A 22,792-nucleotide genomic window follows, 5' to 3' on the forward strand; every position below is an offset into this window, starting at 1 on the left:
ATCATAAAATATACAAAAGAGATCTTTAAAATACACAAAAGGGATGTATATAGAACTTCTTCAATTTGTATTTATATTAAAACCTTTTTTTAATCAGTGACTGTATCTATAGACTTCTTCAGACACTAAGACCAATTAGTCTCAGCTCTCAACTCTCTGCAGAAGTGTTTTTCTTACTTTTAAATACAGCTGTAATTGTGGCTAATTCCTGTAGATATCCTCACTACTTCTGTTACCTTTAAGACACTGCATGCTATGGAAACATGTTGTTTGGTGATGTGTTTTTTCTAACAGTAGAAAACAATTTGGGGGGGCAGAAGGAAAGGGCTTTTGTTATTTTCCTGACTTTAAAACTTGCCACTACAATGAAATGACCTTTCTGAGAATTTTAGGGGGATAGGAATTAAAGCAGATAGAGCAACTTCAACAGATGTTAGGAAAGAAAAGTCAGAGTCAGAAACAAAGATCAGTTATTTGATTTTCTGTCTTTTCCTTGCCTGAAACTGTTCAGTTTTGTTTTTGACAGATTTTACTAACATTGACAAGGCAGGATCTATGGATTTCTTAGTCTCTTTCTTTGCCACCTTGTTCTCCCATTCCTTGCTTGTCTCGTGAAGATCTTGCTGTTTCTGCTCTCTCCGGCGAGCTTTCTCTTCCAAGATCCTTTCTACTGCTTTTGTCTTCTTGAAATTTGGATCAGAAGGATCCACATTAAATAAGGGAGATGTAAACATGGCTTGGAACCTTGTATCAGCAACGTTTACCTGAAGGCAGAAAAATAATATTTATTTTGGGTAACCTTTACCCATGATAGCAAAGCTTTTAAATACAATAAAACACGAGCTGCATAAGGAGTAACAGCTCATGAGATTGTTCACCATCCCTGCAGCTGCTCAGATCGTAGGTATTTATCAAGCACAGAGTAGAGAATCAAAAGATAATATTAGTAGAACAGATGAGTGATTGCACATCCAAATGCTGCACGTGTCTCTATCAGCAAACAAAGGACAGGTTTCTTGTTAAGAACTGGCCAGAATGAAAGATGCAGTGGCTAATCATCAGAACAAAGGTAGCAATGAGTTTTATGAGGCTGTATCTGTCGTATCTTACGAGGCCTTGCATACTGCTTTATCTTACACAAATCCATGTGAAAAGAGCCTGTAACTCCCTAAAAGGGAAGACACAAGTTCTTCTACTTCAACTTAGAGCAAGAAGGAAGGATGTGGGACTGTAAAGTTTTTTTTCCCCAATTAGTTGATACTAACAGTTTAGTATCTAAGCTTATCTATTCAAATCCCAAAATCAAAAGCACATCATTACCTGGAAGTCATCTTCTAGTAATTCCTTCTTTTTCATTAAGAGTTTCTTTTTCTTCTTGCTCAAGTTCTGCTGTTCCACAATCTGTTTATAATTAAAATGCTTTCTGCCATCGTCCTCATCGTCCATCATAAGCAGAGCCATTTCAGCCTGTTGCAAAATAAGAGTTGAAGTACACAATAAAAGTTTTCTATGAAAAATATAACAACCATGTTGATCAAGTCTGTATAGCTGTACATAAACGAGTTGAAATAGTGTTGTCAGTGCAGTATTATTGCAAATATAATGACATTAATGTTTTTGAGGTGCAATATTAAATATAACAGTTAATTTTTATCTTTTATTGAATAACTGCAGATACACATTTATATTTTTTAACATACTGATAAACTGATTTGAGAATTGTACACTATAACACAGAAATAATGCATTGATACTATTTTATATTTGTATTCAAATCACAAAATGATAACTACCATAGGCAAACTTAGTAAATGGATTTATTTTTTCACTCTGGGAAAGAATGAAAGAATGTTAAAAGTCTACAGGACAAACATGCTTTAAAGCTAGAGACTAACCAGCCAGCCTGGTTTCCATGCCCTTACACTTCAGTATAATTTGACCCTGTTGAGCTGTGTTCAACTATAATCTTCCAGAAAGAGACCCTGGTGTAATCTTAGTATGTCAAGTCAGTGACCAAGTACCACTCTCCTTGGTGGTTTTATTCCAAAAGCTCTTGCCATTAAAGTCATATGGTGTCAGAAGACTGGGTAGTTCCATTCACAAACACATACATTACATAGTTGCAGAATTCAGGCACTGCAACATGTGTAAATCTATGCACTTTAAGCCACTTTACCTTCTGTTTTTCAACTTCAGCTTCATCTTCTGAGTTACTTTCAACCAACTCTGCCTTCTTCTTTAAACCTATGGGCAAAAATAGGGCATTCACACGCTTATTCAAGTTTATGCATGAGAGCATAAATGATCTATCAATAGAACCTCAAATTTCAGTCTCATTCTCTTACTTCAGTGTAAGATTTGGAAAACTGAGTATAAAAGTCTACCGGATATTTCCACCATTCAAGATGACAGCAATACTGAGGAGAAATGATCAAATAAGAACAATTAAAACAGAAGGCCAAATCTGCCTGCTGAGCAAGATGAAAATATATTAGTTAAGTAAAAAAGCCCCACGCAAGTTGGTTTTGAAATTTATGTGTAAGCTTAAAGCTATGCTGTGCTGTTAGCCATGCAGGTGCTAGGAATACAATACAAAAAAGACTCTTCACAGAACCACGGGGATGAAAATAGGATTGACTGTTCAGACTGAATGTTCTTGTGATAAAGTACTATGATAAAGCCCAAGAACTGAATTGTTGATTTATTAGTTCTAGAAAGTGTGCAAGAAAATCAGATTCAGATTCTATATTGTTATGTGGCAGGAAAAAATGAACATAACACTTTGGTAGCTTTGAAATCATTCTTATCTTTGCAGAACTGCCAACATGATAGAAATGTAAACAAGGGGATGCCAAGTGATAGCAGTTATCCTAGAATCAGCCTTTCTACTTGTACCTCAAAGAAGTCCCCTCCAATTATCTTCCCTCATCTTTCATTACAAGTATAATCATGAAAGAGTTTATCCTCAAGTCTTGAAAAACGTGTGTTCTTGCAGATGGGGATGAATCAGGAGCCAGTTTTGAAGTAAGGTGTTTCCCATAGAGACAAATTAATTCATTTCTTTCTATGACCTTACCCAGCTAAAGCTGGTAATTACTCCCAGCACTAAAAGCTTTGCATCATAGTTTGGTTTCAGAATTCACAAAGGCATCATTCATCTTTTTAACATACTCCTGACGTAATCCCTGTCCTCAAACGCATTCTGGAAGTCCATCCCTCCCTCCTTTTGCAAACACATCACACAGAATATCCTGAACTGGAAGACATCCTGTTAATAAGCAATTACACTGTGCAGCTATACACCTCACAGCAGTTTAAGCTATAAGAAAGAAAAATTGCCTTATGTGAGCCTTTACTGAGACTCCACAGAAAAGAACAAGCTAGGATTGAAAGTGGACAAGTCAAATTAGAGATCTGTAATGCTTTTAAAAACAATATGTATTAACATAAAACAAAAGTGACAAGTACTTGTCCCCCCCCTGACAATATCTAACCAAAATAAATGAAACACAACATCTAGGCTCATATGCAGCACTTTACATCTTTGTCCATGGTACTGTGTGCGCAGCCATTATGTGTACTATTATATTAGCAAGCACTGTCATGAATTTTGGATGTGCTAATTTGCATATGCCTATATCCTGCATGGATACTCTTTGGGCATAGCAGGCACAAAGAAGCTGTTTCACTTTGCACCTCCTCCTGAGCTGAAGCATTGCTCCCTGTGAGAATCGTTGCTTGCTTTGCTAACAGGTTTCAGGAACAAAGACAGACCTGACAAACACACACTCAAGTAGACTTCACAGAACTTTAAGTTCTGCTTTCATAGCACTTAACAGAATACAAGAACTGAGAGCCGGTGTCCAACACCTCCTTACAGTCCTGCTCCCCTTAAAATGCCTCGGCTTATCAAAAGTGAACTTACATTTACATGTTACAGTCACTAAGTCCCTCAATGACACACAGAACTTCTTATATAAGGCACAAATGTGCTGCCTTGGAGACTTTGGATTCAACATTGACACAGCAAATATTAGTATGAGAGTACCTACATATTCTTGCTAATGAAAAACAAGAAGGTGCTGGAGGAAGTGGCATCTTTCTTTCCTTTTGTTTTTGAGTTATTTACTTTCTCCTAACATAAACTTCTAACTCTGAAGACACAAGACTGTGGTGGTTGGTGTCAGATTAAAGGATGCTTACTCTTGACTTGTGGCACATGAAAATCTGTTGCTAACATTCTTAATACGGCATTGTAGGAATCACTCCTAGGTTTTGGTTTCCAAAAGCATGAAAAGCCAGGAATCTGCACATCTTGATTATCCCGACCTTCAAATTTTAACCCCCAAAATCATACTCAGAATAAATTTGTCATCAAACTGACAGCTAACTAAAACATCACAAAAAAAAAAAAAAAAAAGATGTCCCAAAAATCTGAATTGGAAAAGTTCACTCTGAACATGCCACCTCTGCCTTTCTTTGTTTCATTATGTAAAGAAAAAGGCACGTTTATTCCAGAAGTTACTTGTCTTAACTCACCTGTTTTTCCAAGTTCCTCAGCAAAATATGGATCACTGAGATCAACATCAGAGGGAACTTCATCTTCACTCATTTCTCTCTCAGCAGTAGCCTGTAACAAAACACAAGCATTATTTCAACCATCATATCCACTTCTAAAAATTGGCTGCAATTAAATGTTCCTTCTGCCAGAAACTAGAAAAACCAAAATACTGCGTGCTGAATCATCACCTAACTAGAACTGACTGAAAATTGCTAGTAGACAAATTCACAATTTAAAGCCCACACCACAGAATGAAAGCTTTCCTTTTACCTGAAGAACAGTTTACACAGACCAAGGAACTCCATCAGCTGCAGCCACGGACTGCACTGTAGTAGGCCAACCATACCACCAAATACTTGCACAGGATGTAGTTCTAGCTGCATAATCACTACCTGATTGCTCTTACTTGCTACAAAGACAACAATTTCAACCTTGCTACATCTAGTAGTAGAACAAACATTTCATTTACCTGCCTATTCCTGCACATCTCTGCCACTGCAGTTACCACACAATTACCTCCCACGTGTGAAAAGAAAGCAACAGCAATTTTCACATTGCTAAAAGGCTGTTCCTACACAAACATATTTACCAAATTTGCTTTTGCAATTTCAAAGTTGAATAGTTCTTCAAGGCTATCCATTCTTTGCTGTTTCAGGTGTGGGAAACAAGCAACTGTTTTATTATAGGCTGAAAATGTCTAAAATTACAACCACTGTGTATTCTAACTACTTTCCCCCACAAACATACTGTGACAAAAAGGCATCAATGTGTTGAAAAAAGACATTAACGCATTGAAAAGTGACATGTTAGAAATCAGACAGATAAATGAAATTGTATCAGTGTTACGCTGAACATCCCACAGCTCTGCAGACTTCATGAGGCACTCTAACCTCTCCAAATGAGTGACCACTCCACATTCAAACCTTAAAACAGTACTGTACATTATGTAACTTTGTTTTTTCCTTTTTTTTTTAATCCAAAACAAGAGCTGTGACTTAAGAAGAACAAACAAACAGCAGCTCCCCCAGCACCTGACCACAGCAGACATTACCTTCCTCTTTTTTTTAAGATTTCTTTTTTCTTTCTTCTTCTCCAGGTATTTTTGCCATGGAGTGAGGTTATCCTTTCCTTCCAACCTATTTTTGACCATTTCTTCAGCAGTTTCTTTCAGGCCTAGAACAAAAAATAGCAAGTTAAAAAAATGAGATCAATTCAAACGTTTTCTTTTTTCCTTAATTTTTCTTTAAAAAGTCCATGAAAACAATACAAGTATTGGTTGGAGCAACACCTTTATAAATAAGATCATTTTTATAAATAAGACCATGTTTTATCTTTTCCATAGGATTATAACCCTAGTAGCTCCTAAATATTTTGTGTCACCATTCAGTGTACAACTAAGTTCCTGAACACATGTTATGAACTGGACTGTAAGGCCAAATTACCAAACATAATTGGATCATGCTCTGGAAACAGAATGGAGCTTCCTGTAACGTGCATCATTCAAAGGTGCATAGAAATGTCACCTCAAAAAAAGAATCTGTTAACTGTTACTATTTTATAGCTATAATATTTATACCCAGAACAAACAATGACTTTCAATCAGGAAGAAACCCAGGTGCAAACAGAACCATAATTTAGTGTTTTTCAATAGTACAGATCTTGATCTCCAGAGTCAATAAAAATGGAGCCACGTGCTCCCCAGAAACTAACCACTATTACTTTGGATTATTTTTCAGTAACTTTGGGGAAAAAATGACTGCTCACTTCCTCAGAATCAGAGTGTATTTAAGTGGCCAAAAGACTTTTGATTGCAGAAGTGGAAAGGAATTGTTTACTGTAGGTAGAACTATTAACTGGTCATAGAAAATGTTAATTTATCCCTAATCTACATTATTTATATTTTTGAATAAATGAATCACTATTCTCACTTAATCTTTACAAACAATGGTCATGAAAAGAGGGTAGAAAGGTAATACATGTTAGCACACTAGATCACACTTGAAGTAAATGATCAGAAGTGATAATACTACAGCAAACGTAACTATATTGCTTTGCACACTGCAGGAATGGAGAGGGAGGATGGGTGGGACACAATTTATGTTTCTCTAAACAATTATTTTTGAAACTTCCAAAAATTTAATAATTATGAGAGTTGTAAGCTGTAAAGAGCTAGAAAGATGCTTCTCAAATCTCAGGAAATCTAACTGAGCAAGTTCATCTTACATGTAGCACCTTACCCTGCTCTTTTGAAAGCAAATGTCAAAGTTTCTTTAATCCTAGCTAAACATTTTCAGGTCCAATAAAAAAAAAACCTGTATGAAAACCTGCCTGAATATCATTAAGAATGGCAATTGTGGCCTTCCTCTTCTTCACCTTCTAAAGGGAGCTTTGAGAGCTGGATATGGATGCATAGCGATTGCTTCTCAAATGAGATATGATTAAGAAAGCAGATGGGTGGCTAAATATAACACTGATTTTGTACCTAAAAGAAATAGACCAAAGAAAGTTGGAACTGCACCTAACTTGTTTTTGCTGGCACTATGCTTTATTTAAAGCTATTACGATTCACGAATAACGGAATGACTTGCACAGTATGTCTTCTATAACCATGAGTAAATATATTGGTGCCCAAACTCAAATTTTTAAATGAATTCAAGTCTGCATATCTATTGAAAATGCTCTTCAGTTCAACTGTGGTAGCTCTCTCTCTATTAAATGTATTGGCAGCAAAGTGATTTTGCAGTCAGTCAATCAGAACCCGGCAAAGTTTGATAATAAAAATATTCCAACAGACAGAACTTCCCTAGAACTAATTTAAGGAGTCTTAAGAGATGAACACAGAAACTATTTTTGAATTCCCAGACTACTCCAAGAGGAACATAATTCGTTTGGAATTTAAATAAGCACATTTGATCAAGGAGAAACAAGATAATAACTAATGTACTTCTGTCCCCTAGGAAAGCATAACCTCAGCTGTGTGTATTGCCAGAACTATAAAGTACTGCTCAGCATGCAGTGACTACATTCCACCCTCAAAAATCCTCTCCTTCAGTAGTGCTGGACCTTCTCTGCAAATGTTGCTTGAAATCAATGAAGACTAAATTTTGCCAGGAGGTTGAATATAAACAGGAGTTTTGAAGTAGACTGACAGATGCAAGAGCCAGGAGAGGCAAGGCAGCCAAGCACCAGTACCACAGACTAAACTGAGGTTTCCAAAATCTGAATGCTCTTGTCCAATATTAAATAATGCCTGACACACGTAAACACAACATATTCCTAGCATGAATGTTTCCATTGTGGTTTCCAGCTTCTGTATGACATGCTGCAACTGAATATCTTTGCAAAATCTTATAATAGAAAACTCTGCTGCCTCCAATGCTCAGTGATACTAAGAATTAAAAGGTATTAACAGAGCAACTCCAGCAATGGAAATACTGACACTCTGTGGGCATTTCAAGTAAGACAAGTTGATGGGCTTTGCTAGTATGCACTTGTCCTATAACACACATTAATTGCCTTCTCTAAAGTGTGCTGGCAGAATGCTCATCAGAAGTTATTCAAATTATACAACTAAAGGTCATAACTATTGTAATGCAATGCATGTTTTCCAACCAAAGTCTTATGAAGAACTAGGTAGGACAAATTCATTCAGTTTGATTGATTTCACCAAATTAGTACATAGACAGAACAAGAACTTTAAAAAGGAGCATTTGTATAAAGCAAAAGTTGCCCAAGTTAATTCAAAATTAATAGTACAACTGAGATTCACATTCCCAAATGGAAATTGCACACCAGTGGAGAAGAGGCTGCATTCCACCACAGCTCTGGTCTCACTGGTTACAATAGCAGATCAGGCTGTGTCTTTGTATCAGCCTGCAGTCTTCCACCACCTCCCAAAGCAACGCAATACCTTCTGCCCCCAGAATGGACAAGTCACACCTTCCCAGTCTTTCTCTGCAATGAAATCCTTTGAACAGTCACCAAATGCTCCTATTTGCCTGATTGTCTAACCAAGAGAATAGCCTCTCTTCCTATCTAGAGCACTTCTGCTATTACAGCAAATCAAATTAACTTGCAAACAAATCTAACAGGTTCCAGGGCTCATACGTACTGTCAAAAGAAATCATTAAAGCCTACCTGGAACCCATTTAATCTCCATTTCTATATCCTTTTCTTCCTGCTTTTTCTCTTTTTCTTGGATACTTTGCAAAATTTCTCTATACTTGGCAATTTGCTCTTCATCATCTTTTTGGCTCTTCCTGGGTTTGTCATCTTCCATTTCATGAGCTACACCTTCCCCTAAAAAGATGAAGAAAGGTATGAAAGACAGCCTCAAAGTGGTCAGTTGAATTTCACAGTTAGGAAATGCACCTAAGGCAATAAATAAAGTAATCCCACGCATTTTCCTGTATCATTCCCAGAAAAAGTAACCAAGTTTAGAATTCCTGTACTTAGATGAAAAAAAAAAAATCTGAGAAAAGATGTTGATCTGTCCTATCATCACCACCAAAACAAAACAATTACAATATGACCTGCAATAAACTTTCAAAAAGCACTGGCACAGCTGCCCAGGGAGGTGGTGGAGTCACTGTCCTTGGAGGTGTTCTAGAACCTCTGTGTCAGTGGGCATGGAGGGGGTGAGCTGCTGGTAGGACTGGATGATCTTAGTGTTCTTCTCCAACCTGAATGATTCTATGATACTGGATAATGAAGGGAATGCAAATTTGTACGTTTTACTGTCTTGCTAATTTTGCTGGGAGGAATTTAAGCAGTGACATGTATTGCCATCCTCAAAATACTCATCATCTCAAAAAACTTTGTCTTTTCACTCCATGAGCAAATGAAGAACATTTGACAGCAGCTGCAAGAAAAGGAAAGTGAGCCACCTTCTGGTGGACGTTAAGACAGTAATGATTTTTGCCAAGATTTTTCAGACTTTCTGAACAGTAAAAAAATAGCCACAAGAAAATGTTCTGATGTTTTTCACTCAGAATGAACTGGATAGCCACCACAGTCTCTAGAAAAAATCAGTCAAATGTATAATAAAAAGCATCTTTTCTGTAGCAGAATCATCAGATCAGCAATAAAGAAAGTGAGCTGCAATTTAGATGAACTGTGATCTTGCTACTTGAAATCACTCCAATTATAATCATTATACTTGGCTTAATTAAAATTTAATTATACCAGGTAAACAGACCTTGCATGACAAATGGAAAACACAACAGCAGGAATCTCTTTCAAAGCAAGGGTAAAGAAAATAAAATTCAGTCACCCTGTCTCCCTAATGTACTTCCAACATCAGATAATACACTTTCTCAGTTCCACAGCAGAATTGTTTACTTTGTCCTCAAAAAGAATTTGGCCATTTTGAGGTTATACCAGTGACATTATTTATTTCAAGAATCAGAAATAGGCCTACATAATTTATCTCAACTGTGGCTTCAGAGATGTTTTAGAAAGTTCAACATATGTTTTCTTGCTACATACGCAAAACACTGCAGAAGTTTGTTTCTGAAATCTGTATTTAACTAAAAAAAAAAAAAAAAAAAAAAAAAAAAAGAGAGAGAAAAAGGGAAAAAGTAAATCTGAGAAACTCCACAGCTTCTGTGTCGTCAGGCCTAGCTGAAATTTTTCTTTCATTATCTGTCAGCATTGTATCATCACTCCATGTATTTCCTAATTGAAAAGAGTGAACCACAGCTACCATCAAGCTCACCACTGATGTCCATCCATCTCAAAGTCACACACCCAAAGGAGTAAGTATGTGCCACATCCAGACATTTAGCTCTGGGAGGAAGGTAGGCTATTTTCATAGGAGAACCTGAGCACAGCTTTTCAATAATGAGTATAATATTCTCACTGCAAAAGGAAACATTCAAAGTATTTTCTAATTTTATGGAATTTATACATTTGACTCACACTTAAAAGTGCTGTAGCTAATGACTTTGTGCTCAACATTTATTAATGAAGGTACCTTGCTGCTCTTCTTCCTCTTCTTCACTAGATGAAGCCAAATAAGCTTGAAAATCCATGTCCAGAAGTTCCTCTTTATTAAAAGTTCTGCTAAGTGACATTACTCGTTCGTGATCTGTTTCATCCCATGTGATATCTACCTTAAAAATAGGACAGCTGCTTGTGGAAGCCAATCTGTTAAAATTAAACATTCTAAAGCACTTTTAAAAGAAAATTGCTTCCTAAGTGGTATAGATAATATAAATGTGTTGCTAGTATTCTCCACAACGATTTCCTAAAATAATCATTTATTTTGAATTACATTTTTGATTTCTTCTTCAAAAAAGCATTTCAAGGAATTTTAACTACATGAAAGAATGAAGAAGTTTCCTATTGCATTTAAGGATTCCGTAACATCCTGTCACACAACACTAAATCTCCGTAAGCCAAATTTCCTTTGTGGCAGCAGATACTGGAATTGAAGCAGTGGTCGCCAACTTTCCTCCTCCAGCTCTAGAGGATCCTGGAATCACACATGGATTGCAACAGGGACAAGAAAAGTGTTTGCACAACTGCAGCCTCAGCTAGAAAATGAAATTAATCTGACAAACCATCCCACCGAAACAACTTGGTTCTCATCTAATCAATTCTCCAATATAGTTCATTTCATGGCCAGATGAACGTTTTGGCTCTCACATAAGTCTGAGTAAGAGTGGATCACTATAAGGAGGGGAAGCAATTGTGTAAGCCTGACACTACCACTAAAAACATTCTTGTTGAACTGCACACAAACAACTATTTTCAGCAAATTACATGATTTAGTTGTAGATAACAAAGTAAGTTCACGTGTAACTTGAAACAGACATAAAATGAAGTAAAAAATGCAGTCTTCTTCAGTTTTTAACAAAGAAGCTTATTTATGGGGTCACAACTTGGGACTCTATAACGTGCTTGCATCTTCTAGTATGTTTGACGTCTCTATTTTGAAGTGGTGAACAAAAACAGGAAGGTTTTCCTTCTATCATTTTTACTTCTATCATTTGTAAGCTGACAATAAAACTAAACAAATTAGAAAAACATTATGAAAACATTGTAAAGATACCTTTGATGTTCCCATTGCAGCAGATGTGAAGTACTTTGGCTTATATCCAGATACATTCACTTCTGAGGCTGTGTCCTTTGGCTTATCATCAAATGTAACATTATCTGGAATAAATCTTCAAGGTAGATAATATGTTATTATTCAAATACGCTGGGAAGATTCATAGTATAAACAGTCTTTTTCACAAATACAGAACATCAACACAAAATAATCAGGGGCCAGGAGACGTGGTTAGATGTATGCAGTATGGTTAAACACAGAACGTGTCTACCACATTCAGGGACATCACCCCCTGCAGCCACCAGGAAATGATGAGGCTGACATGCTGGCTCAAGTATGGTGGACTGAGCACTCTCCTTCTGAGAACATTGCCCACTGGCTAACACATGCTGGACAGAAGATGATGTGGCCAGCAGTCAAAGCACAGAGGCTGCACAGAACAATGTCGGACATCATCCAGGCATGTCATGATTGCAACACTTGCTCAAGGATGAGACCAAAACCCTTGCCAGAGATGACTGCCCCCCTTGCCACAGGACATAACCCTCATCAGAGGTGGCAAGTTGATTATATAGGCCCTCTCCTGTGATCTGAGGGGGCCAGGTATGCATTAACTTGCATCCAAATGGGAAATGGACTGATGCAGGTCTACCTGGTACCAAAAGCCTACACCACCAAGGCCTTAACCAAGTTAGTGGTGGCATATGGGCAGAAGAAAACGCCACTGAATGGTGATTTCATCTGCTGTATAATCCAATGGGAGCAGGCCTCAAACTGAACGTTATAACGGGATCCTTAAGGCTGCCGTGAAAATAGACTGTGGGTCCCTGCAGGGGTGGATGAAGAGACTGCATGAAACTCTGTGGGAGCTGAACAAAAGATGGGATGGCAGACCCAGCGCCCTTAAGATGCTTCAGATAACTTGGGCTTCCCCTCTCAGGATCCAAATTGTGAGCTCTGACAATCATGTAAGACCCCAAACTGTTAATGAAAATAATCTACTGCTCCCTGCCCCTGACAATGTAGAACTCTGTACCCACAGAACAGAATTGCCCTGGAAGGTGCAAGTAAGACTGAAGTGGTCTGGCCCACTTGCACCCTGGTGGAGATTATTGGAGGTGAGAAGCTCAGTAGTCTCTCCAGTAATCAGCACATGGCCTACTGACATCGTGGTCAACACTCTGGTCTTCATTGCTAAGGAAACTCTCATCATGTCCCTATGGCAGATCAGAACCCCCCCTTTGGTGCCTGATATAGTAACGCAGTCACAGATACCTGGCCAAATGGTGTGGAATAGACAGCTGGGATATGCCCCAGAGCAAGCTGAAGTGTTGACTCAAGAAAGGAACATGGCCTGTATCTTGCCTCGGAGGGCAGACCTTCCCCTGTGGGTACCTCTGAAATACCTGTACTACTCTATGAGTCTTTAAGAGTTCCTAGGATCACCAGAAGGAGCAAAATGTCATCAAAGTGTTCCAGTGTCGCTGTGACATGGAGCATGACACCTGGCCATGGCCTATGTGGGACTGATGGAACATGAGATGGACCTGTACCAAACAACTGCGTGCCTCCAGTAACACTATCAAGCACTGACCCATGAGAGAACATGAACTCCAACCACAAACTGATCATCAGTCATCTTACTTTGTGTCAACCTGCATCTCAATAGACAATTGTATGAGCATCGTTGTATATTGGATCTCTGTATCAGGGAAGGCTCATCCTCCAGCTGGCTCAATCAGTGGTTCAGGCCATGAAGGGGTGGAATGTATGAGAACTGCTGGGTCAAGGGCTGAATCACTGATTGAGCACCTGGAGAAAAGACAGTCAGCCCCCAGGAGCACAGATGAAGGTAATTTATCTGTAATACCAGAAGGGTGAAGCGAGGCTCTACCCCTCTAGACCTCATTTAAGGGCTGACTGCCACCAAGGAAGGCTCTCTTACTGAAGATCCTTCTTTTGTGGAGTTTTTCTGCAAGCCTAAATCTTTGGAGACAGGTAAGAATTATTATTATTATTATTATTTTTTTAAAAACAATCTTCTCATTGTGCTGGTCCTGGTGCCATTACATAAGCATGAAAAATTACATGCTCTTTTGGCCTGAAACTTATCCTTCATGGTTTCCAAGAGTGCCCACAGCACAGCTCCCAAGAGACAAAGCCAGCTTCTTCAAACACTAATATGATTTAGTTATTTCTCTCCTGCCTAGACTAGCAGACTCATAGCAAAAGGAAATACTAGCAACAAAGCACAACTGTAATTAAAAATTATAAATTTTCTAACACAACTTATGAAATATTAGAGCCTCTAGCTCATAGGGAGTAACACGGTGATCTATTGCAGCTTCAGAAAAAAGCAGCTATATTTGTGCTCTGTGCTATAAATCCAGAAAAACAGACAAAAAGTGAAAAAGAAAAGCTACTTCTAAATATGAGAGTTGCAAGTTGATGTTTTTTTGATGTGTATCTTAAAACACTGCTTAGTTTTACCAAAAAGGCTGAATATTCAGCTGGAATTACTCTAATTTCTCTATGTAGATACACTCAAAATTTTCATTTCTATATAAAGGTACTTAAGGGACAAGTAGACAGAAAAAAAAAAAACCCAGCAACAACAAATGAAACTACCACTACCTCCTGCACCTTAATTTAAAAGTAATAACAACCTCAACTTTGGTAAGAGAATAAATATCGTCCAATCCATATTATTCTAAATTGATTTTTTATTTGTGCCCTTTCCCCCTTTGGATATATAAGAAAGCCACCATCAGATTTACCTGAGGTCAATAAAAGAGCAGCTACTTTCAAATTCCAGTCCATCGCATTCTTCGTAGATTTTGTTGGCTGTTTCAGGAGAGTCACATTCTACAACTGCATAGAAGTACTTCAGTCGCTTAAACTGATATTCCCTCAGCTTTTCCTTATAAAGCCTGCAAAAGCAGAAAACAACAGGAGTTGACTTAAACAAGCTTTCATCTGCAAAATATTGTAATTCAACTCCTTAAATATATGCATCACTGAAACGCACTCCCTGTCTTTGTAAGATCAAATGTTAAACAACATGATATTCTACCAATACCTATTCAGTTTTACTCAAAGAATTCACTCAGCTCTGTTAAAGGAGGCTGTGTTTCACTCAGTGCATTTTCCACCCAAAGAGCTAACATTCTAAGATTGACATTAAGTTTTCCAACTTTTCAAATCACTAATGCTGTTCTAATCACCTCAACATGTTTTATAGTTGCAACTCTATCTGACTCTGCCTCCTACCAGCATTGTGAGGTTAGAGACCCCGCACAGGGCGTACAGCAGAGCACCTCTGCACGCCTCCATGCAGGCCACAGAAAACCGCAATCAGTATTTCCTATCAGAGTGTTTGAGCCTATTGAGCTGGACTGAAACCTGCACCCTTGTCCCCTGGCAAAGCTGGTGAAAAGCATTTTCATATACAGGTATGGTTACTCCATGATTGGAGAAGCCTGGATCTGAAGTCCAGCCCTGATGAGCTCAGCCTGCCTGGGCTGCAGCTGGTAGAATTCAAGAGATCTCAACCTGGGAATTTTTGGGCTAGGTTAAAGTCCATGTTGGTTGTGCTGATAAAAAATTTTAATAGCAAGCAACAAAGGGGTTTTTCTTGTGCGAGTGGCAATTGGTAGAGAAAAATCATATATTGAACTCTTGACACATTCAATTTATTATTGCAATGAGCAATAAAAGTTTTCAAGTCTCCTATTGGTAACATTTTTTTGCAAGTTTTATCATAATGCATTTATTATATGCATTCCTGTTGAACTAGGGTCAGGTCTGATATATCACTTGAAAAAGCTACAAAATGAAAATGTCTACAGGAGACTCTAGTAAATGAAGTTCTGTAACAAGCAGCTAATCAGGGAATTAAGATTCATTTGAAGATTAAGTTAATACTCGTCTTTCTCTGTGGTGTTCTCTGGAAGATCAAACAGTTCCTTAGGCCCTTGTTGTTCTTCCTCTTTCAATCTTTCTTTTCCAAACTCTGAAGGATAAATCTAGAAATAAAACAATACAAACAAAAATTTTAACTGTGGAGCAAATTGTATACCAATTAAGAATAAGATCTCACCAAACCTTTTACAATTCACTGATTTTTAAAGAGAAAAAAAGATATGGGTTCAATTCTACAAGTTTTAATATCTTCTTAACCTTAAAGAAAAGACAAGGAAGTGAACAGACTGTTAAACAAGAGACTATTTTGAGACAGATGAAAACTAATAGGAGCAGTAACTTCATTCATCTTACTGTGGCCCTCTTCAGAAAGGGCTACTAGGCTGACTCAGGAAGTTTCTGCTGCAGGCTAGCACTAAAACTGGAAAACATTACTTTGATCAGAAGGTAACCAGTTTATAAATAATTCAAAATTGCTTAAAAACAAACAATAACGGGCAATGACAAAGGGAGTTGGAGTGCATTTAGAAATCTCCAGTTTTAAGGCTGAGTTATCTACTAGATAGACTACTGAAAAGCAATCTAGCTAAGGAAATAGAGTCTCCCTCTACTAGGTTTTGAAAACTTCACTATTAATCTCAGCAAAACAGCACTTGGAGCCAACATTGTAAACACAATATGTTAACAGCTTCAGAATCCAAGCCCATCACTAGAAAGCAGTTACGCTTTACATTTCAAGCTACAAAGATTGGGAAGAATTTAGAGGGGAAGACACATGAGGAGCAGCTAAGTCCCTCGGTTTGCACAGAGCAGAGGGGCTGAGGGGAGGCCTGATGGCAGCTGCAGCTCTCCCAGGGAGTGGAAGGCAGCGCTGAGCTCTGCTGTCTGTACAGTGACAGGGCTGAGGGAATGGCATGGAGCTGCGTCAGGGGAGGGCAGGTGGGGGTGAGGAAAGGCTGTGCCCCAGAGGGCGGTGGGCACGGCCCTGATGCAACACATGTCAATTCTCAGTTATTGTGTCTTGGTTCTTCCACCTAATTAACTTCCTTTGTTTTTATCTTGTTGGCTTTCCCCCAGCTTTAGAGTAAAAAGCCACTTCCTTCTTTTAGAAATCAGGTCTTACCTTAATAGAAAATATAGTTCCTCCTTTGGGTATGAAAGAATTAAATAAAGCCAGCAAGTCCTTAGCTTTAAGTCTGTCCCAGTCCATATTACAAACTGCCAATCTACTTGTAATCTGAATGGGGGGGAAAAAAAAAAGAAAAGTTTAATTCCTGACCACTATGGAGAATATACAACTCTCTAACAACTGTTCTGTGTAAATACTGAAGTCAGCAACAAGCTCTACTAAAAAAATACAAACAGAATTTTCCTCGAGACTTGATATCTATTAATTACTAAAGGCGTGAAGTACCAACCAACACAGCAGATAGAAGGATCCAAGTGGTAAAGCAAAACAGATATGCTAGACTGCATTAATCACAGAATTAAGACTAGATTTATAACATCAGCGCTTCAGATTTTGTTAACACGTGGTTAGTCACAACAGCAATAACTAACAGTACTATAACAGCACTGTGGTACTGTGATTTTTGTATGAACTAAACATGACCAGTTTTAAAGTCCTGCTTCCTTGTCAAATAACTTATTATTTAAGCTTGAATTAGAGAGTTCATATTTAAAAAGTGAAAAACAAATCAGTAGCCAACAACAGCAGAACTATTTAAACTCCAGAATTCCTTTAAAAGCACAGTTCCATTTGTTTTTTTCCCCACTTACAGATAGAGCTTATCTTTCTACAGATGACCCTCTGCTTAGAGACAGAGGGAGACATCAGAGAACACTTAAAGTCTCACATTCACGGCCAACTTCACCAATCACTTGCATTTTGTGATCAAAAATGTCCAAAAACTGTTCTGACAGAAACCTTCACAAGTTGTTACATAGTCAAAAGTGTACAACAAACTTATGACTGTACATCTTTGAGTTATTCACACAGTAACCTGTCACATGCAGAAGCAATTTTACCTCATCTCCACGAGGGGCATCTTTATCTAGTTCACCCCATGAATGCTCAATCTCTGGCTCCTTTGGAAATAGATCATCTAAGTCATCATCATCCTCCGAGCTTGTTTCAATGTTCCCTATACCTCTAGCCAGATCAGGCTCTATATCACTTTCTCCATCTTCCGAATCACCACCTTCATCTGTTTCCTCACTGTCTTCTGACTCCTCGTCCTCATCTGTTTCCCCATTGTCTTCCAACTCTTCTTCTGATTGCATGTACTCAGAACTTTCCCTTGCAGAAATTTCTTCCTCTAATTGGCTTTCACCGATGTCACTTTCAGCACCGCTGTCTCTGCAAGCAGTCACTAAAACACAAACATTAGGTATCTGACTTTATGTTGTAAACTCATATGATCTTTTACAGAGAGGAAAAAACATCTTAATCTTTTTTTCATGCTGATTAAAAGAATCTCTGGAAGGTAGAACAATGCAGGAACAAATTACATCAGGGAAATTCAAACATCAGTATTAAGTGTTCTGCTTCTCATTTATTGCTTTTTGGTCCCCTACTTGTGTTACTGGTTTAAAACTGACAGAATGATATTTTATTCTATGTTCCCCAGAGGGTGGTGAGGCACTGGAACAGGTTGCCCAAGGAGGCTGTGGATGCCCCATCCCTGGAGGCATTCAAGGCCAGGCTGGATGTGACTCTGGGCAGCCTGGGCTGCTGGTTGGTGACCCTGCACACAGCAGGGGGTTGGAACTGGATGAGCACTGTGCTCCTTTTCAACCCAGGCCATTCTACGATTTTATGATATTTTATGTTTCTTACTACCCTAGCAAACAATTTTGGCTCCATCAAAGGGAAGGACATGACTGTGTCCAACGTTACTGAAGAACACGTACTGATTCTGTGAGCAGCTCACTGCCATTAGTAATAACCCAAGTCTGCTCTTATGATTGATTTAGTGAAAAAAGCATTTTTCATTTATAAAATAGGAACAATACCAAAATAAGTTCAGCCAAATTCTGTTATTGTAAAAACTAACCTGATTCCTGTGTTTTTCCTTGTACGGAACAGTCCCTCTTTGCAGCTTTAACTGTATTAGCACCTCTTGGCTTTGAAGTCTTTTGCTTATTTTGAATTGAAACCGGCCTTTTTGATTCACCTCCTTCCTCGTTTTCTGTATCACATAAAAGGTCCTTGTTTCCCTGGGAGTCATCCATTTCTGTTCTTGTTTTCTTGGAGACCTCTTTCAATTTGAATCTAGATGCAACTTTCTGTCCTCCATTCTGAGGGTCATCTTTACATGCTTGGTCCACCCCTTGTTTTTTCATTTTACTCTCTTCCTGAGGAATTGGTTTTACAGAATCTCCTTCCTTAGGTTTAGCTTTTTTCTTCTTTTTTTTCTTTTCTGCACGTACTTCGCTCTCATCTTCTGAAAGTTCAGAGTCAGATTCCGACAAGGCATAGAACTTCCTGAGGTTCTCTACAGAGGTATAGTTAACAGGTCGACCTCTTTTATCCACTGTGCACTTCAGCTTGAACCTCTTGTCATGAAACATTGCTCGAAAGCGTTTGTCAATCTTGACTTTACGGTCTTTTTCTGGCATCTCCCAAAACCTGGGATCCTGGGCAACGCGGCTGAACCGCCCATCGCTCAGTATTTCCTTCTGGGATGCCATTTTTGATGTCACTAAAGTCTGGAATGAAAAAAAAAAATACACAAACAGAAACCCCATATTAACAAAAAACAGAAGCAAGATTTCTAACATCTACATTATTTTTTGCAAATGCATATGCAGGAATCACTAAGGTTGGAGAAGACCACTAAGATAAACAAGCCCACCGTGCCCACTGCCCGCAGTGACACATCGCCACGGCTCTGGGACATGTCCAGGTGATCCCACCACTTCCGTCCCAGCGGAGGAACCGTCACCTCCTGCTCCCCCTGGCCGCCCTCCCGCTGACACAAGCCGGGGTGCCGTCGGCCTTCTTGGCCACCTGGGCACACTGCTGGCTCACGTTCAGCTGGCTGTCAGCTAACGGCGCCTTAAACGAGCCCTTATCGACCCAAAAGGTTCCATCCCAAACCAGACTTCAGGCTGGCTCTCCCCGCGTTTCATACCCTAAAACACCATTTGGGAGCTAATACAACAAAGCTCTTCCCCACAGACCGATCCGAGGGAAACACGGCCCCGCTCCCCCCTCGACCCTTGCCGCGAAGGAGCGCACCCCGCTCTAAGCCGTGCCGGTCGCCACACCTGAGAAGCGCCGCTCCAACCACGGGCCCACCACGCGCCGGCCAGCAGCACTACGGCGGCTGCGGCGGGACACACCAATCGCGCGGCGCGGCGGCGGAACTGCGGCAGCGGTGCTGTCGTGCGCATGCGCAGGGCGTAAGATAAGTCGCGGCCGCGAGTATGGCGGCTGTCGTTGGAGTGGTGGCGCGAACTTTGGCACTGAGGGACGAGGTTAGTGGGCGGGGTGAGCTTGGTGAGCTTGGTGAGCTTGGTGAGCTTTTCCAACCTGAATGATTCTATGACCGAGCCTCCACGTGGTCACCAGTTTTACCTCAGGTATTTAAGTAGACAGCCATTCCTAACCATCACGTTAGTGTGCATAGGGAGCCCTTCTGCTGTAGGTCAAGTGGATGAAGTGGTTTTTCAGTTTATGCTGTGTGATTGACCTTCCTAGAGCTTTCAGAGAGGTGGGATTTATTTTTTGAGAATGAAAAAGTAACACCATTACTTGCACTGAGAGCTGTTTGTGTATCCTGTTGTTTAAATAAAAATGGCCACATGAATAGCTTGCGTTATGCACAGTTATTTTTTTGGCAGTGTTATTGCAGTGCTATCCCGTCACCTCTTTATACGAACAGGAGTATCCTGTTATGGGATAATGAAGCTAGAAATCATAATACCCCAGCATTTACTTGAATTTTTTAAAAATAACCCCTTGGAAGTACATTATTTTCTCTGGGAATTAAATATTTTGTAGTGTGGAATAGTTTTACCACCAGGATAAAATTAAGTAACCTGTTACAATACCCCCAAAAGAGCAAGAAACTGGGGGTCTTGGTGAATTTCCATCTGGGATGCTCATTTTCTGCTTTAACACCATTGTCTTTAACTAATGGAAACTTTTCACCAGCTTAAATTTCTTGCTGCTCAATTAAAGGATTTCTTTTTTAGCGTGGGTAGAGGTAGTGTGATTAATGCTTAATGAAATACCCATTTAAAGGGCTTTTGTTTCAACTCAGTAAGTGAGGTACATTAGTTGTGGCCTTTTCTGCCTTGTTAGCTTGATTATGTAAAATGGCTATTCTTTCTAAACCAGCAGTTGCTGGCAGTTCTGTATATAAAAAAGAAGCTGAATTGGTTGATGTTCTCAGTAGGATCTGGGCAAGGAAAGCAGCCTGTCAGCCTTGGCATTTGAGTTGCTTTATTGCTGTTCTTCTTAGATTTAAAAATAAATAAATAAAAATGAAAAAATGGGAAACAGACATAAGAATGGCACTGCTCTGCCGTGAGCACAGAAGTGCAAAAACCACTATTGGAAATCAAGGCCTGTGCATCTCTTAAGGAGTTCCTGAGGCACTCAGGTTGCCTTCCTCTGAGAAAGTAGAAGTATCTGAATTATCTTGAACTGTACCTTTTTGGAAGAAAATTATTTGAGGTTATTGTTTTAGGAGTTTCCTGTTGCAAATGCTTTTATCTGAGATTGCTTTTAATTTCATTAAAAACAAACAAACAAAAACAACACAGCAGGAATTTCTTAGTTGCATAGTATTAATAAAAAAAGAAAGAGTATGTTTTTTCTTCTGTGCTGTAGATTCACCAAATTCAGATGGAGTATTTATTGGTGCAGTGTTTGGGGGAGGCAGTCTGTACGAGTTTCCCTGCCCTTTGCAGCTACCTAGGGCTAGGGAAAGGGGATTTTCTCTTCATAGATCACCACTGTCCACTTCATACTGGATTTGGGACATCTGTCAGGTGCTGGCTTTTAGCACCCTGGCTGTGGTAATTAACAATCAAAAAGTAGTCTGAAACATCAGAGCTGTATAATAAACACCATTTACAGGAACATTAGCAAAGCATAATAAGTAATTCCTTTCTTTTGCATGGAGTGTGCTTTGTTAAGTAAGTTTCTGAAGTAGTCTGATCTGCCTCTGTTCTTGGCTGTGCTGAGATCAATGAAACCAAGTGAAGTGTATCTTTGGCTAGTGGCCCAGATGAGTTTGCCCGTTCTTCATCAAGAAGTGTCAGAGAATGTTAGATTTGCTTGAAAGAACTTGAGACACTCCTGCTGCTGCTTCTGAAACCAAGAAAAGAATAATGGCATTTCAATTAAAATTTGATTAGGTTTAAGCCACTAAACAAAGTTCTTCAGAAATGTTGAGGCAGTGTATTTTTCTGAGTAATAGTGTGTTCAATTAGAAGTGAAGTGGCGGGTTCTGAAAGTTAATAGAATGCTGTGGTTTTAACTTGATATGCTCCAAAATTAAGCTTTTGAATTCTTTCAGGATAGCGATGAAGTTCAGGTAAACCATCCAGGATTGTCTCAGGTTATGGAAGACTCACAAGGCAAGTATACACTGCAGAAACCTAACCATTTTCTGTGTCAGCAACACAGGGGTGGAATAGTTAATGCTTGCTTCATAACTCCAATTAAAGCTGATGGTAGTAGTGAAAGCATTACTTTTTTTTCCTGAAATCTAATGAGTCAGGAGAGTAGCTCCACAAACAGTTTTGTATTGGGAAGCAGAAGTCAGAGATTTCTTCTTTGTGGTCTGCTGCTCCTGAAGTAGGAGTTGAGGAGAAAGTAAGCTGAAGAGTTAACCTGAAACAACTCTAAAAACTTACTTGCTCTGACCTCTATGGGGGGGGGGGGGAGGGGGAGGGAAAGAAAGAATTAGATACTGTTTTAGTACAGGTATTTTTAACCTTAATTACAATGACAGAATTTGAACTATGTTAATGTACCAGTATGAGATATTTTTACTGTCCCAAATCCTTCACCAAGAGTCATTATGAGGAGTATGCCATGCCTAATTTGACTGTTTTGGGAATTTATGATTTCTTAATACTGATATTCCGTGTACCTTTTCTTTTTCTCCCTTCCTTCCATGACAGAAATGTACTGAAAGAGCGGTGGCTCAGTACCTGCCCCACTTCAGATCTTCTACCTGACTGGCTGGAAGTTTCACGAATCACAGGTAATATGAAGCTCGGCTATTGACTCTTTG

General features: G+C 39.1%; 1 protein-coding gene across 1 annotated transcript; it reads right to left on the reverse strand.

The window, feature by feature from the left end:
* Window positions 1-470: 470 nt before the first annotated feature.
* Window positions 471-19,229, reverse strand: ESF1 (ESF1 nucleolar pre-rRNA processing protein homolog; the record flags this gene model as incomplete). Its single annotated transcript, XM_079550014.1, has 13 exons — window positions 471-764; window positions 1,321-1,467; window positions 2,177-2,244; window positions 4,540-4,630; window positions 5,613-5,734; window positions 8,699-8,860; window positions 10,536-10,674; window positions 11,616-11,730; window positions 14,393-14,545; window positions 15,540-15,640; window positions 16,660-16,773; window positions 17,565-17,908; window positions 18,593-19,229. The coding sequence occupies 13 exons, from the start codon at window positions 19,227-19,229 to the stop codon at window positions 471-473; spliced, it is 2,487 nt and encodes an 828-aa protein (XP_079406140.1).
* Between the last annotated feature and the right edge of the window lie 3,563 nt (window positions 19,230-22,792).

This window comes from Tetrao urogallus (assembly GCF_951394365.1).
Source record: "Tetrao urogallus genome assembly, chromosome: 2".
Taxonomy (NCBI): domain Eukaryota; kingdom Metazoa; phylum Chordata; class Aves; order Galliformes; family Phasianidae; genus Tetrao; species Tetrao urogallus.